This window comes from Nanorana parkeri, unplaced genomic scaffold (genome assembly GCF_000935625.1).
Source record: "Nanorana parkeri isolate BGI_ZX_2015 unplaced genomic scaffold, ASM93562v1 scaffold2270, whole genome shotgun sequence".
Lineage (NCBI taxonomy): Eukaryota > Metazoa > Chordata > Amphibia > Anura > Dicroglossidae > Nanorana > Nanorana parkeri.
The window spans coordinates 122087-137173 of NW_017308538.1; the positions used below are offsets into that span (position 1 = coordinate 122087).

The 15087-nt window shown below is 46.3% G+C and overlaps 1 protein-coding gene across 3 annotated transcripts; it reads left to right on the forward strand.

The window, feature by feature from the left end:
• The first annotated feature begins 5953 nt into the window (after positions 1–5953).
• On the forward strand, positions 5954–14057 carry CLDND1 (claudin domain containing 1). Of its 3 annotated transcripts, none has more exons than XM_018573200.1 (4): positions 5954–6297; positions 11089–11196; positions 13105–13242; positions 13802–14057. In XM_018573200.1, the coding sequence occupies exons 1-4, from the start codon at positions 5997–5999 to the stop codon at positions 14020–14022; spliced, it is 768 nt and encodes a 255-aa protein (XP_018428702.1). In that variant the 5' UTR covers positions 5954–5996; the 3' UTR covers positions 14023–14057. The 3 variants fall into 3 exon arrangements, with proteins under 3 accessions (XP_018428702.1, XP_018428703.1, XP_018428704.1); XM_018573201.1 differs by having other exon boundaries at positions 5954–6273; XM_018573202.1 differs by having other exon boundaries at positions 5954–6268; positions 11069–11196.
• Positions 14058–15087: the final 1030 nt, after the last annotated feature.

Here is a 15087-nt window from a genome sequence, read left to right on the forward strand (position 1 = left end):
TCCAATCCCCCCACACACATAAAATAATACACCCCCCTACATTCTTGCAGGGAGGAGGCGAGCAGACACATCATTCCCTGGTGATCCAGTGGTTGATTAGTAAGGTGCAGACCTTACTGGTGCAGACCTTACTGATCCATCCTTTCAGCCACAGCTCGGAGCTCCGCCAGAAAGAAACTAGTGATTGCTGGAGCTGACAGAAGCAGCTATGCGTTTTGCCGCCAACAGAGATGCAGACCGCATAGCTGCTCCCGCAAGTCAGGTACATGGTCTTTGACCGTGTGCCTGACTTGTCAGCTGGCTGCAGGCCACATAGTATCTGTTCGCGGGCCAGAGGCCCATGGGTCGGTACTTTGAGACCCCTGACCTAGAGAGAATATAGCCTAGTAACATTTGATTTTGTCTCATTTGCACAGTTTCTCATGATGAATAGCTTTGCATTTTTTTTTTTAATAAATATACCCCTTAGTGCGTACAATGTTGACAGGTTATTTTTACATCCAAACATATCAGAAGCTGATCACACACAGTCAGATTTTGATCTGTGAAATCCATAAAAATGTATTATTAAGTTTGCAGTGTAAGGGTGTAGTGGAGTGCACCTTTATTCATATTCAGGTGCAAGTCCCTTTAACTTAACTTCCCACAATCCTCTGGGCTCCCAGCTTTCCCTGAGCTCCTGGACACACCCAGGGGATATAAATGCCAGCCCCTCCCAGCTTCCTGTGCTCAGAGAGACTACGCCTGATGGTCCCAGCAGTGACTGGGCAAGTGAGCTGTCCCCAGGTGCCAGGTCCTCCCCTGTTAAGTCTGGTGTGCGGGCCACCAGCAGTGAGCACAAGAGCACGCAGCATCTGTCCAAGCCCCAGTCACTGGAGAGGACTCTGTTACAGTCCATTTGGAGAAGCTGTCCATGGAGTGGGGTGGCCCTATCTACAGCCACCAGAACCTCCTGATCGAAGCCAGCAGCAGCAGTGCCAGTGTGAAGTCTGTGCCAGCAGGAGATCCACTCGGCTAAGAGTTTGCTGAATGAACGATTGCTATCTTGGACACGCGAGATTCTTTAGCTCTGTATTCTCTTAGTAAACTGAACTCAGAATACTCTGCCGCAACCTAGTGGCCATTTGCAGAACTGCTGTAGAATCGTTTTCTTATGTTCTCCCAAACCTGTTTCCATTATTGCTCTGTATTGCAATCCCCTGTTCATATGATCCCTTGTGCAATTTATGTTGATTTGCATTGTTAAGTAGAGTAGAAATTGCACATCACCACTGGTCTGATCATTTGGCTGATACCGTTACACAACAAGGGCACATCTAAACCAGTGGTTCTCAACCCGTGTAACCTCAGGACCCACATTTGTCCTTGGTCATTAAGTCGCAACCCAAGTCCCACTGCAATGGACCGCACGGCATTGCGGTACCATGCATTCCGGTGCAGGCAATCGAACGGTGGGTGTGAGGTGTGTTTGAGGTACCATTCAAATGAATAGCAACGCAACATATGTCCCACACCAGAACACGTACTAGGTGTGATTTCCTTGTACAGTGCGTTACTCTGGTCCAGGCACCCCTACAGGACACATGAGGGAGCTGTAAGCAATGCATGTATGGATGGAGCTCCCTCGTGGCCATAGCCTCATCCGATCCCACCTCAAGCTAACACTCGGTGCTGGACAGCATATTCTGAATGGCTGCTTGGCATGAGAACTGACAGTGCAGCGCTAGGGGGAGGCTGAGGAGCCTCTCACCTAGAAAAGTGGAAGGCATGCGGCGACCCACTGAACATGGGGTCGCGACCCACTATTGGGTCACGACCCACCAGTTGAGAACCAAGGATCTAAACGATTCTGTTAAAGATGCCCAATCAGAGAGAAGCTCCCAGTCCTTTGTTAAAACGAGCTCTGCGTGTCAGATCACTACTTCTGATAACACCCTTAGGCTGTATCGCACCCTTGTTGATCACATACGGGATGCGTCACCTTCCTAGGCGTGCCAAAAAAACAGTATAATCTAAAGATTGTACCCACTGGTATTAAAGATGCATAAGACAGTTTGTGTCCTCAGGCAACATAGACACATTCAACGTCATTAGAAAATACAGTGCAGGCAAATGTATTAATTAACAGCAGCTAAAAATATTTCAATTTGTATTCATCACATACAGTATGTAGCCAGCTTGCCCTAAGCAGGGTGACTACTTCAATTTAGCTCTGCTGATTTTTGACTTTAATGTCACTTTAAACTTTGGATAAGTCAAAGCCTGTCTGTGTTGAGAGCGGAGTTCACTAGAAGTGTCAGGATACCATAATTTGTGAGTAGTCCCAGCTTGTGTATTTGTGTGTGCATTGTGTCCCTTGTTGTTTCATGATATCTGGGTTTTTGTGATTATTTCCAGTATGCCTGTAAACTTTTGAGGATGTGGGACAGATGCTTCATTGTCCCCCCTTGATGTTTCATTGTCCCTCTCTTGTATCTTGCTCTCCGCTTCCCTTCCGTGACAGGGACCAAATATTCTGATAGAGGTTCCAACCCTTCCCCACACTATTCAAAGCAAAAAAAAATGGTTTAGCTGCAGTTGCAATTTAAGGACTACTATATAGAGCAGGTGTGGGCAAACTTCAGCCCTCCATCTGTGGTGAAACTAAAAATCCTATCATGCATCTGCCTCTGGGAGTCATGCCTGTGGCTGTGAGAGTCTTCCAATGCCTCGTGGGATTTGTAGTTACACATCAGCTAGAGTTTGCCCTCCTCTGATATAGAACCTGGTGTAGGCTGTTACTCCATTATGTCACCTTCCAAGGACCCAGAGCAAGGACTATATAAGATTCACAAGCAGGGACTGTTACCTTTGGCCTTACTATTATCCTTTGCTCAAGAGAGGGGTTGTCTAGCCCGCCCACAGGGGAGAGTGATACTCTGCAGCCCAAGTTCTGTGCACTATTTCAGTTTCAAATATTCAAATACTTGCATTGCTTTTTGCAATTGCCTGAAGGCTAGTTTCCTGTTGAAGGTCTGCAGGACAATAAAATTATATCTTTGAATTGGCCCATCAGAAAAAGAATGAATGGAATTAAATATTCTCCCGTCTTAAATCATTGCATCATTCATGCACCGTACCCTATATACCATCCTTTCTCAGCCCGTTCTACAGAAAACCATGAAAATATTTTCAGGTCTTGGGGAACCTCTGTTAACACCAATATACTGAAGGTCAGTGGGAAAATGCATCTTACATTGACTGCTAGTAGGTAGAATGCCCCCCTTACAGACTGCTAAAGAGATCATTGGTGCCATGCTGCTGGCTCCGCCAAGTGGTGTTGGCCCCAAAACTATGCAGACACCATTAAATGGAAGATCAATTAGCCACAGCTCAAGGAACCCCTTCCAATCTCTGGAGGAACCCTGGAGTTCCACAGATCACTGGTTGAGAATGGCTTCTCTATACACACCTCCCAACTGTCTCAGATGAGAAATGGACACCTTGCAGCACAATGAGGGGAATTTATCAAAACTGGAGCAGACAAAATCTGGTGCAGTTGTGCATTGCAATCGATCAGCTTCTCTCTTCAAATTGTTCAGTTAAGATTTTAACATGAAAGATAGAAGCTGATGGTCATGCACAGCTGCTCCAGTTTTGATAAATTCCCCCCAATGTGTTTAGGCAATGGAGACACCCCATGCCCCTAGATATGCAGACCATTAAAGGCTAAGTTTACCTTTTAAATCATGTTTCATGTTATACCCATATTCAGGATGTAACGTAAAGAATGGTGACATTGCCACCCCTCCCCCGCTTACCTGAATCCCTTCCTGCTAGTGCTATTTTTCATGGGGAGCGGCTGTTCATTTATCTGCCCACACAGCTGCGCCATCCATTCACATATCCTTTGATTGGATCTGTGAGTGGTGAACCTTCAAGTCCCGTCATTGCATTTGAAGTCAATTGATACTTCATCCCACCCCTGTTACTCAATGTCTGTTCCTCGGTATGGACATGGATGGGAGGAAGACTCTGCAGGAGCCAGAGCACTGCATCCATGACCCACTGATCGTGGTTCCAGTGCTTCACTGGCTCCAATGCAAAAATAATAAATGCACATTCTTTCTTTTATGAGTAAGTTTGCATACACTGCATGAACGTTACCTACACTGCATGAACGTTACCTATCGGAATGCATATGATAAAATGTTTTGTTAAACTCAATTGTTTTGTTTCACCGTTACTTTTCCTTTATATTGGCTTTTTGAAATAGCTATTAAGACCATTAATAAGTTATTATAACGGTTTTGGTGCAGAATAACACTTTTTATGCACATAATAGATACACACATTCATAAAAGGAAAAAATTGCATTTTTTTTTTGCATTGGGTATCTTCACACCAGACCAAAAAAGAGGGACAACTGAGGAGGAAAGAGGGGCAACTGAGGAGGAAAGAGGGACGGGATGATTTGGTTCCAAATGGGGGACAGTTGCAATGCATTCCATGTGATTGCCTCCTCTACAGTACTCTAAATCCCCTCTGCTGCAATTCCATTTCTGACCAGCTGGGTGCAGCAGCGTTCAGTACACGAGTGCAACCGCTGTCAGGCGGTGTCCCTATTGAGCCGTTTGCTGCGATTCCACGTATCACCAGTAGTGCGCAGCACCTCTCATTGTACGGATCTCTGTAGGGCAGACGAAGACTACAGCTCCCAGAGAGCACTGCGAGTCGTGACCCAGGAAGAAGCAGCTGATAGAAGCCGATGGAGAGGGTGAGGCTTTTGTTCGCTGGAATTAGAATGTAAGGTGTTAGCTATTTTTTTGTGGTGAGACAGGATACGTAGTGGAGAATGGTACAGAGAACCTGTCACCCGTAAAGTGTCCATGACCTCACATTCTTATACATAATGGTGGATCCATGCATCTCTGCTGGGGTGGTCTGATGATGTTCCTCACAACGGGGGGGAGCAAAGTCCTTGCTTAATTCTCTTCTGGGAGGATGCCCGACCTTGGTCCCCTTACCTTTGACTGTGGGTGTTTTTATGGCAGAGGAAGGCGCAGGGGTCCACCGATGGGTTACAGACTTTCTCAAGCCGGGTGACACCTGGCTATGTCAGGGGATCCTCAAATTTCCGCACAGTGTCATGTGCTTCCATGGTGCAGGTGGGATGGTAAGGGGGGGCTCTGATGTGAAAGGATGAACCCCATGTCATTTGTTTTGCGTGGGGTCTCCCTTTAAATCCATACCATCTAGGATAAGGGTGGGGTATGAATTTTTATAACCTGTTGCAGGTTAGGTTTCTTGGAGATCCTGCCAGTAACAGAACTTCCTGTTTCGGGCTGAGAACGCTAGGTTGCTGCCTTAAAATGAACAGCATGGTTGCCAGCCTGCTGCCTGAGCTTATTCAGTTGGCCATTGGGTTGCCTATCAGAAATGCCAACTGATTAAGCATACACAGCATGTTGCGGAGCACCAACTTGGCGTTGTCAGCCCGCAAAAGGAAGTGCGCTTTCTAGCAGGATCTCCAGTTGAGAAACTTTGCAATGGATTCACAAAAAATGGTTTGCAAAAGAAAACTGTATACAGTGAGATAAGATTCCAGACAGGGGCGTCCCGAGGCCTGGGTGTCATCTGGACGCCGGCAGAAAGAGGAGGGGCCGTTCACCCGGTGGGATAAGATATGCCGCTGGGTTCCCTCCTCTCTCCTACAACTGTCAGGCTCCCGGTCCATGACCTAGTGCCCGACTTTTCAGAGGGGGTGACACCAAAATGACTGCCAGTCATTTTGGTGTCACCGGGGTGCAGGCCGCACCCCTCTTGTGAGGCCACTGATTCCAGACGTACTGAAAAATTAGATTTAGGATTAGAGACACAGAAAGCTTTTACCCGTTCACTTTAACCCCATACATGCCGTTGTTGTCTAATTGCACATTGTAACCTCCCGTCTGCTTTTCCTTTGTCAGATGCTCCCTCCGTAGGCTGAGAAAAGAGACGCTATCTAACCGAACACCATGGATAACAGATTTGCCACTGCGCTGGTGATTGGCAGCGTCTTGTCCCTCATGTCTGTCATCTACCTGTCAGCGGCAGTGGGCACAGTCTACTGGTACCACTACGTCACATCTCCAGTCCTTGCCAATGTCAGCGAGACGGCCGCCAGCGAATTCCTCGGCGAGCAAGAGAAGGCAAACGAGAAGGCTTACACGGACGCCCTCTATCACTGTAACGGCAGTCTGGGATTGTGGCAGCAGTGCATTATGGTCCTGCAACAGGACTATTACCAAGAGGGTAATTTTTTTTTTGCGTTACGGGGTCTTCTGTGGGGGTGATGCGCCTAGAACCAGAAATGTTATCTTGAATGGTAATAAAGGACTCTCAAAGTTGTTCAGACCATGGCAGCCCTCCAGTAGAGATTTTTCTAGCACTGAACTAATTAGAACAGTTCCCGTGGCGGTCAGTGGCGGCCTAGTTACTAACACGCACAGTGATTTAGAATGTTTTTCCATCAATTTTCTTTTTGTTGCAGTTTACACATTTCAAGACGGAGCTTTTCGTTTCCAGTTTTAGAGACCCTCCCCCCCCCCTACTAGATGTAGATGAGAATCAGGAATGACAGTCCCAGAGTCAGCAATTGCAGATCTCACTTATGTCCTCATTATATCTTATTAAAGGAGAACTATGGGGTCAGGGCTTTTCCCCATAGTTCTACTTAGGGTAACGGGAGGACGCAAACTAGCGTCCTCCCGTTACCCTAAGCTCAGTATATTGCGAGCTACAGCTCGCGGTATACTGAGACGCCGCAGCCGGAGCGGATCCCGACATCGATGTCGAGATCCGCCCAGCTGCGTGAGTGACAGCTGTCTCTGCTTGTCTAGAGGCAGAGCCAGCTGTACCCTCCCCCTCCCCGTCCGTTCCGCCAGTCAGCGCTGTCCAGATCGGAGCTGGGAGAGGGGAATCCAGCCCCTGTCACGGTAGAGAGCCGTGACAGGATCGAGAGGCGAGCGAACCCGGTATGTGTTCGCTCACCTCCCGATCTACTGAGCCGACATGTGACAGTCTCTAGGTTGGCTAGAACTATGAGGTGAGTGAAAAGCACTCACCTCATAGTTCTCCTTTAAGTTTGATAACATGAGGCAATTAGGCACGTAACTTGTGCCCTTAAGTTTCATTTAAAGTGTGGCTGCCATTGTTGAAGCATGCATGGCGCCATGACAGATGGCTGAAAGAAAAATAGGGAGTGTTTTGGTTTTTATTTGTTTTTATGTTACCAAGGTTTTAGTTTATTTTGGATTGCTCCTTTATAGAGCCCTCTATGCATACACTATATTGCCAAAAGTATTGGGAATGCCGCCTTTATACACACATGAACTTTAATGACATCCCAGTCTTAAGGTGCCCATACACCTGCCGATTATTGTATGGGTGATCCTGCGATCGTACGATAATCGGCAGGTGTATGGGCAGCGTGCAACCTCATCTACGGTACGGTCGCACGACTTTTCTTCTTCCTAGCACGCTGGTAGCGTGCTCGGAAGACGAAAGCTGCACGGGCCAGTGTGCGCAAGCGCACACTGCCTCCTCAGCATTGCAATCATCGGCAAGCCCTCCCCTCAGCGATGTTCGCAAGTACGATCTGCCTGTCCAAGATGGGCTGATCATACGAAATTTGAATGAGCTTACAACCATCGCACAATGAAAGTCGTGCGATGGTTGTAAGGTGTATGGCCAGCTTTAGTCTGTAGGGTTCAATATTGCGTTGGCCCACCCTTTGCCGCTAAAACAGCTTCAACTCTTCTGGGAAGGCGTCCAAAAAGTTTAGGAGTGTGTCTCTGGGAATGTTTGACCATTCTTCCAGAAGTGCATTTGTGAGGTCAGATACTGATGTTGGACGAGAAGGCCTGGCTCGCAGTCTCCTCTCTAATTCATCCCAAAGGTGTCTATCAGGTTGAGGTCAGGACTCTGTGCAGGCCAGTCAAGTTCCTCCACCCCAAACTCACTCATCCATGTCTTTATGGACCTTGCTTTGTGTGCTGGTGTGCAGCCATGTTGGAACAGGAAGCGGCCATCCCCAAACTGTTCCTACAAAGTTGGGAGCATGAAATTGTCCAAAATGTCTCGATATGCTGATGCCTTAAGAGTTCTCTTCACTGGAACTAGGGCCAATCCCAACCCCTGAAAAACAACACACCACAATCCCCACTCCACCAAACTTTACACTTGGCACATTGCAGTCAGGCAAGTACCGTTCTACTGGCAACTCCCAAACCCAGACACGTCCATCGGATTGCCAGACAGAGAAGTGTGATTCGTCACTCCAGAGAACACATCTCCACTTCTCTAGAGTCCAGTGGCGAGCGTGCTTTACACCACTGCATCCGACACTTTGCATTGCACTTGGTGATGCAAGGCTTGGATGTAGCTGCTCGGCCATGGAAGCCCATTCCATGAAGCTCTCTACGCTTTGTTGTTGTGCCAATCTGAAGGCCACATGCAGTTTGGAGGTCTCTAGCTATTGACTCTGCAGACAGTTGGCGACTTCTGCGCACTTCAGCATGCGCTGACCCCGCTCTGTCATTTCCCGTGGCATATCACTTTGTGGCTGAGTTGCTGTTGTTCCCAGTTGCTTCCACTTTGTTATAATGCCACTAACAGTTGAGTATGGAATATTTAGTAGCAAGGAAATGTCATGGATGGACTTATTGCACAGGTGGCAACCTATCACGGTACCACGCTTGAATTCACTGAGCTCCTGAGAGCGACCCATTCTTTCAAAAATGTTTGTAGAAGCGTCTGCATGCCTAGGTGCTTGATTTTATACACCTGTGGCCATGAGATGATTGGAACACCTGAATCCAATGATTTGGTCCCAATACTTTTGACAATATAGTGTAGGTATGACGGTGGTGGCATTAAGAGGTTTGGTTTTGGGAGGGTTGTATTGTGCTCATGTTCCGGGGAGATTACAGTGTACAATGAACTTCTCTTATTTGCTCCCTTTTGGTCTATTTAAAAAAAAAAAAAACACTGTAATCCATTTTTTATATTAGTTTGATAAGTGCAAAATAAACCTTGCCAGAGCTGTCCTGTGTTCTCTGCACACTTCCTGTGTTATCTCATAGAGCCCTCCTAGTTCTTATCTTAGACTACAGAATGATAAGCCTTTAAGTTGTAGAGATCTGCGAGCAGGAGAGGTGGAGTAGTTGAGCAAAAGATTCTAGGCAGGGTTGACACCACTCGGCTCTCAAAAATGTTGTGTGTTGTCATCCCACAACAGGACTTGGGAGCTGAGTGCATTTCTGGAACATTAACAGATATTATTATTCTGTATTTGCAGACTCTTTAAATGGAAAACACATGGGGAATGTGCTTTTATTGCAGAGACTTGTTGCATGTTTTTGTTGTTTTGCTTTGACATACAGTATTCTTTAAAGCAGAAGTATTGGGAGAGTAAAATGTACTGTTCCTAATCCTTAGTCAACTTCGTGTCACACACTGGCTCTATAGACCGAGAGCTGAGCGATCTGCGAGTGCTGATCACTCAGCTCAGGGTCTTCCCCTGGGGAATGGTGACTGTCAGTCACCGCTCCCCGCAGGGATTTCTCCCTCCCCTCTCTCTATAGGTGGCCATACACTTTACAACCATCGCAAGACCTTGGTCTTGCGATGGTTGTAAAGTAATTTTAAAAACGTACGATCTGCCCATCTTGGACAGGCAGATCGTACGTGCGATCATCGCAAGCCCGCCCCCTGAGGGGCGGGCTTCCGATGACCGCAATGCTGAACGGGCAGTGTGCGCACACCGGCCCGTGCGGCATTGATCTTACGATCATGCTAAAAACTCGCTGAAAATCGTACGATTCTCGGCTGGTTTTCTAGCATGCTCCTTACACAAAAGACGTGCAACCGTACAGTAAAAACGGTTGCACGCCTTCCATACACTTTGCGATTATCGTACGATCGCGGGATTTCCCGCAATTATCGTGTGATAATCGCACAGTGTATGGGCACCTTATTCCTCCCGCGCTCATTGGAGGAACAGACAGGGTAAGGGGTGGGCACAGCTGGCTCTAGAGAAGCAGAGGCAGCTGTCAATCAGGCAGCAGGATGGATCCTAAAAATATTGTCCCAACTGCAGCACTGTTCTGTTCTATTATCAAATAGCAGGCAGTAGCCCGTTGTATGCTGACTTTGGGTCACAGGCGTACATTAGTGAAAGTACTCCTGCGACTCAAAAGAGAAGTAGAGGCAAAAAAAGGTTTGGCTGTAGTTCTCTTTTCAGCTTTAGAGACAAATTAGAAGGGATCATCTAGTCTAAAACCAGCTGTGCCGGTCACTCCCAATGGTCCCACCACCCAACCTCCTAACTCTGTCCTGGTAATTTAAGGACAGACTTATATGATACCTTTTTAATTTGGTCCATCCTGCTACTTCCTGATTCCTTGCCTAGAGGAATGAGGATGACGTAATGATCAACCCCAAGCCTTCCCCGCTTCTGACTGGGCGAAGGTCAGGGGTTCATTCTGTTAATGATGGGACTTGCCCCCCTCCCACACATTGGCCAGTGAGGAAAAGGAATATTTTTTTATGATTTCACATCCACATATTAAAGCCTTCACTTGTGGAACAATAACATAAAATGTGTACCTTGCCTTTATACAGGTGAAACTCGAATAATTAGAATATCGTGCAAAGTTCATTTATTTCACTAATGCAACTTAAAAGGTGAAACTAATATATGAGATAGACTCATTACATGCAAAGCAAGATAATTCAAGCCGTGATTTGTCATAATTGTGATGATTATGGCTTACAGTTTATGAAAACCCCAAGAACCCCAAATCCACAACCTCAAAAAAGTAGATTATTACATGCAATCAATAAAACAAGGATTGTACATAGAACAATATCGGACCTCTGAAAAGTACAAGCATGCATATGTACTCAGTACTTGGTTTGGGCCCCTTTTGCAGTACTTACTGCAATTACTTTTGCACAATATTCTAATTATTCGTGTTTCACCTGTATATATTTATAAATGACAGGTGCACTTTACCACTATTTCCTTCCTTCTGACTGTGTTGTCTTCTGTTCCTTATACAACAGAGTCTCTGCCTGTTTTACGGTGTGTATCGCTGTCCTTCTCTGACCAGTTCTTGGAGAAATACACCCAACCCGGGAACCACAACTCTGAGGCTGATCTCATCCGGACGTGTGAGTAGGAATAACGAACTTTTGTGTTGTATGTATACCAAAATCGGACACAATGGACTCTTTGATCAGCGATGTGTACTGTTGAAAGCTAAAACTGCCATATTAAACTTTAAGCATATCTAAATTAAAAAAACAAAAATATAGTGAAGGGAATTCATCAAAACTGGAGCAGACAAAATCTAGAGCAGCTGTCCATGGCAACCAATCATCATCTCTCATTTATTTTCTAAAGGAGAACTATGAGGCGAGTGAAAATCACTCGGCCTCACAGTTCTAGCCGACCTGTGACAATTAAACTGTCACAGGTCGGCTCAATAGATTGGGAAGTGAGCGCACACATAGCGTTGCTTGCTCACTTCTCAATCCTGTCCCTGCAGAGAGCCGTGACTGTCACGGCTCCCTGCAGGGATTCCCCCCCTCCCCGATCCCCCAGCGCTGACTGGTGGAAAGGACGGGGGAGGGGGCGGGTACAGCTGGCTCTGCTTCTGGATAGGCAGAGCCAGCTGTCACTCACGCAGCTGGGTGGATCCAGACAGTAATGTCGGGATCCATCCCGGCTGCGGCGTCTCAGTATACGGAGCTTAGGGTGACGGGAGGGACGCTAGTTTATGTCCTCCCATTACCCTTAGGAGAACTATGGGGAAAAGCCCTGACCCCATAGTTCTCCTTTTTAAGGTGTAGTACCACTTTTGCAGTCAAATTTGAGAAAACCCCACTGTGTTTGTTATGTGTTCACAGGCACACAGCATATCTACATTTTAAATAATAAAAAAAAAGATATTTGTACTTTTTAGCTGTTTGGTGAAGTCCTTTGTACAGATTCCAAGCTACTCTGAGCAGTTTGAAAGTAAAAGGTCAGAATGAGCTTCATGTCATTAAAGCAGAATTCTGGGTAAATCTGTTCTTATCCTTTGCGGTGGGGCTACCCCGCGTGGCAAAGTGCTCCTTCTTATATAGGTGCTAAATAAAAAAAGTTATACGTGGAGCCGGCCGGCTGTTACATCGCTCCATCCTGTCTCCCTCTTTGCTGCAGTGCACGCGTCCCTCCGTGTCCTAACATCCTATACATTGAGGGGAATTTATCAAAACTAGAGCAGCTGTGCACAGCAACCAATCAGCTTCTCCCTTTCATTTTCAAACTGAACAAACTAAAGAGAGAAGCTGATTGGTTGCTCTGGGCAACTGCTCCAGTTTTGATAAATTCCCCTCATTGTGTGTATAGGATGTGATGGCTCACGAACCTTAGACCGCTGCAACGTAGGGGGAGAGGGGCTCCAGGGATTGGTCTAAGAGCCAGCTGGCTCCACGGATTGGTCGAGTATAACTTTTTTATTTTAGCACCTAGACGCAAACAAACACTTAACCCTTGCAGAGCCTCACTCCAAGGGTTAAGAACCTCAAATACTATGTAACTATGTAACAGTTTTGCCCCGAGTTCTGCTTTAACACACAATGCCTTAAGTGCTGATCCTTTACCTTGCCCCACCTCTGCAGCTTGTTCAGAAAATAAGATTGCTGTAGAAGATGCCACTAGAGGGAGCTCTTTGCAGACTGGACAGGGGCTGCTTATGCTTATTCAGCAGCATGGTACAGGCAGGAGGTTGCTGGCCACAAGGGGGGAAATCACAGATGTCTTCAAGTATAGTACAGGGTCTCTAGAATTGATATATTGATTATTACTTTTTATTTTCAAAATCTTGTCAATGAGAATGTATAGAAGCCACAGACGGCGTACAGGCAGACAACTGATATCTTTATCAGAGGATCGGCATTGGTAACTCCTTTATTCTTGTCATGACATACATTTTATGGTCTTTCTTAGCTATGTGGAAACATGGTCATTTGGTGAGCGACTCCTATTGCGTTGCCTTGTGTGTAAGCTAATCTAAACGCTTGCCTTTATTTCAGATCTTTGGCGGTGCCAGTTCTTGCTGCCCCTGGTTTCTCTGGGACTCATATTTTTTGGTGCTGTTATTGGTTTGGCTGGATGTGTGTGCCGCAGCCTTTACCCAGCTCTGGGGACGGGAGCCTTACACCTCCTCGCAGGCAAGTCATGAATATTTTTCCGAAATCTCTAAACTATGTTAAAGTTCATCTGTCATTTTGTTTTAGAAGGCAATATGCTGTAAATTGTGGTGTAATGGGTAGGCAGGTGACCATTTTTTTCTTTGTATAGTGTGCAGGTGATCACTCTGCGGGCAGGAGGCGTGGGACATTTAAACATGCATTCAGCCTATAAAGAAAATATAAAAAGAGTATTCTGCAAATTGTTTAGAAATGGACCCCCTTAGTGTCGTCATACTCTCATACAAACAGTGTGACACCTTTTAAAGATTTAAGCAAGCCTTAAACATCACCCTTAAATATACACTAAATCCTTCAAAATGAATCCAGGTCATCCTGGTCCTCTACAGCATTACACCTGCCCTAAAGGTGCATTTTATATAAAACCATTGGTGAGTAGGCTTATACAAGGATATTCCTTTTTGAATTGAGTAGTTTTCCTTACTTGGTTTAAGGATGTTCTGCTGTTTTCTATTATTTTGGGGCACTCAGGTCAGTATTGTTTAATGAATACTAATTTGTCACCTCTGCTTCTTTTTAGGTGTGTGCACACTGGGCGCAGTCTTGTGTTTTGCCAGCGGGGTGTATATTTTGCAGAAGAGCCTGCCCCCACCGCCAGGTGTCCGAGGGGACTATGGCTGGTCCTTCTGCTTGGCCTGCGTCTCCTCCCCTCTACAGGTTATGGCCGGAGCTCTCTTCCTCTGGGCCTCTCGCGCCAGTCGGCGAGAATATTCTCTAATGAAGGCTTACCGTGTGGCATGAAGGATTCAGCTTAGCTACAAGCAGTGTTCACCCAGGACTATTTGGACACCAGTGTTCTGACCTCTGGTAATATTAACCATTGCCACCGATGTTCACTGACTCCATATTATTTTTAGGATTCTTTGTTTTTAAGCAGCATCCCAGTCTGGAATACATATATGTTTCTCTGTTTGGTTGAAGTACGGTATGGCTAGATGCTGTACTTAGACTTTACTGCTGTCTGAGACCTTTAGAAGGGTGATCTTCACCTACTGCCAGCACAAAACAGACAAGCTGGGTTTGGCTTTTCACCTGAGCTACTATTGGACCTTGCCCCAGTTCTCCATGTATATTCCTATGGTGGGTCCTCTAGAGCCTTGGTTCTCAACTGGTGGGTCTTGACCCCGTTTTCAGCGGGTCGCCGCAAGCCTTCCACTTTTCTAGGTGAGAGGCTCCTCTGCCTCCCCCTAGCGCAAGACCATGCGGTCTCGTGCCAAGCAGCCATTCAAAATATGGTGCCTGGCGCTGAGTGTCAGCTTGAGGTGGGGTGGGATGGGGCTATGGTCTTGAGAGAGCTCCATTCCGTTCAGACTAGTACAGTGCATCAATCACATAGTACCATGTGATTAACATACTGTACCACGCAATCGCACCTACCGTGCATACTGGTGTAGGAGGTGTGTTGCATGGTCATTCATTTGACCATTTGACAGTTCGTATGCCCCTGCACCGGAAAGTGTGGTACATTAATGCCGTGCATTCTATTGCAGTGCGACGTGGGTTGTGACTTAATGACAAATGTGGGTCCTGAGGTCACACAGGTTGAGAACCACTGCTCTAGAGGGTGTATGATGCTACATTTCTTTGCTCCCCCTAGTGGCTACTCCATAGGAATATATGAAGACCTTTAACCAGCAATGGTAGCAGCTCGACTGAAGAACTCAGATCTGCCTTGGCCATACAGACAGCAGTAAATATTGTTATGGGAAAGCAACATTTCACCAAAACGGAGAACTCCAGTTTTTTTTTTTTTTTACTGTGTGAAGTATTGGGACTCTGCGGTATTGAATTTAGGGCTATGTCTTA

Bases quoted from the DNA above. Each gene is read 5' to 3' on its own strand.
- CLDND1 (XM_018573200.1), top strand. From the start codon at position 5,997: ATGGATAACAGATTTGCCACTGCGCTGGTGATTGGCAGCGTCTTGTCC. The intron at 6,298-11,088 runs GTCTTCTGTGGG...CTTATACAACAG, and splicing joins TTTTTTTTTTGCGTTACGGG to AGTCTCTGCCTGTTTTACGG. The intron at 11,197-13,104 runs GTGAGTAGGAAT...CCTTTATTTCAG, and splicing joins GGCTGATCTCATCCGGACGT to ATCTTTGGCGGTGCCAGTTC.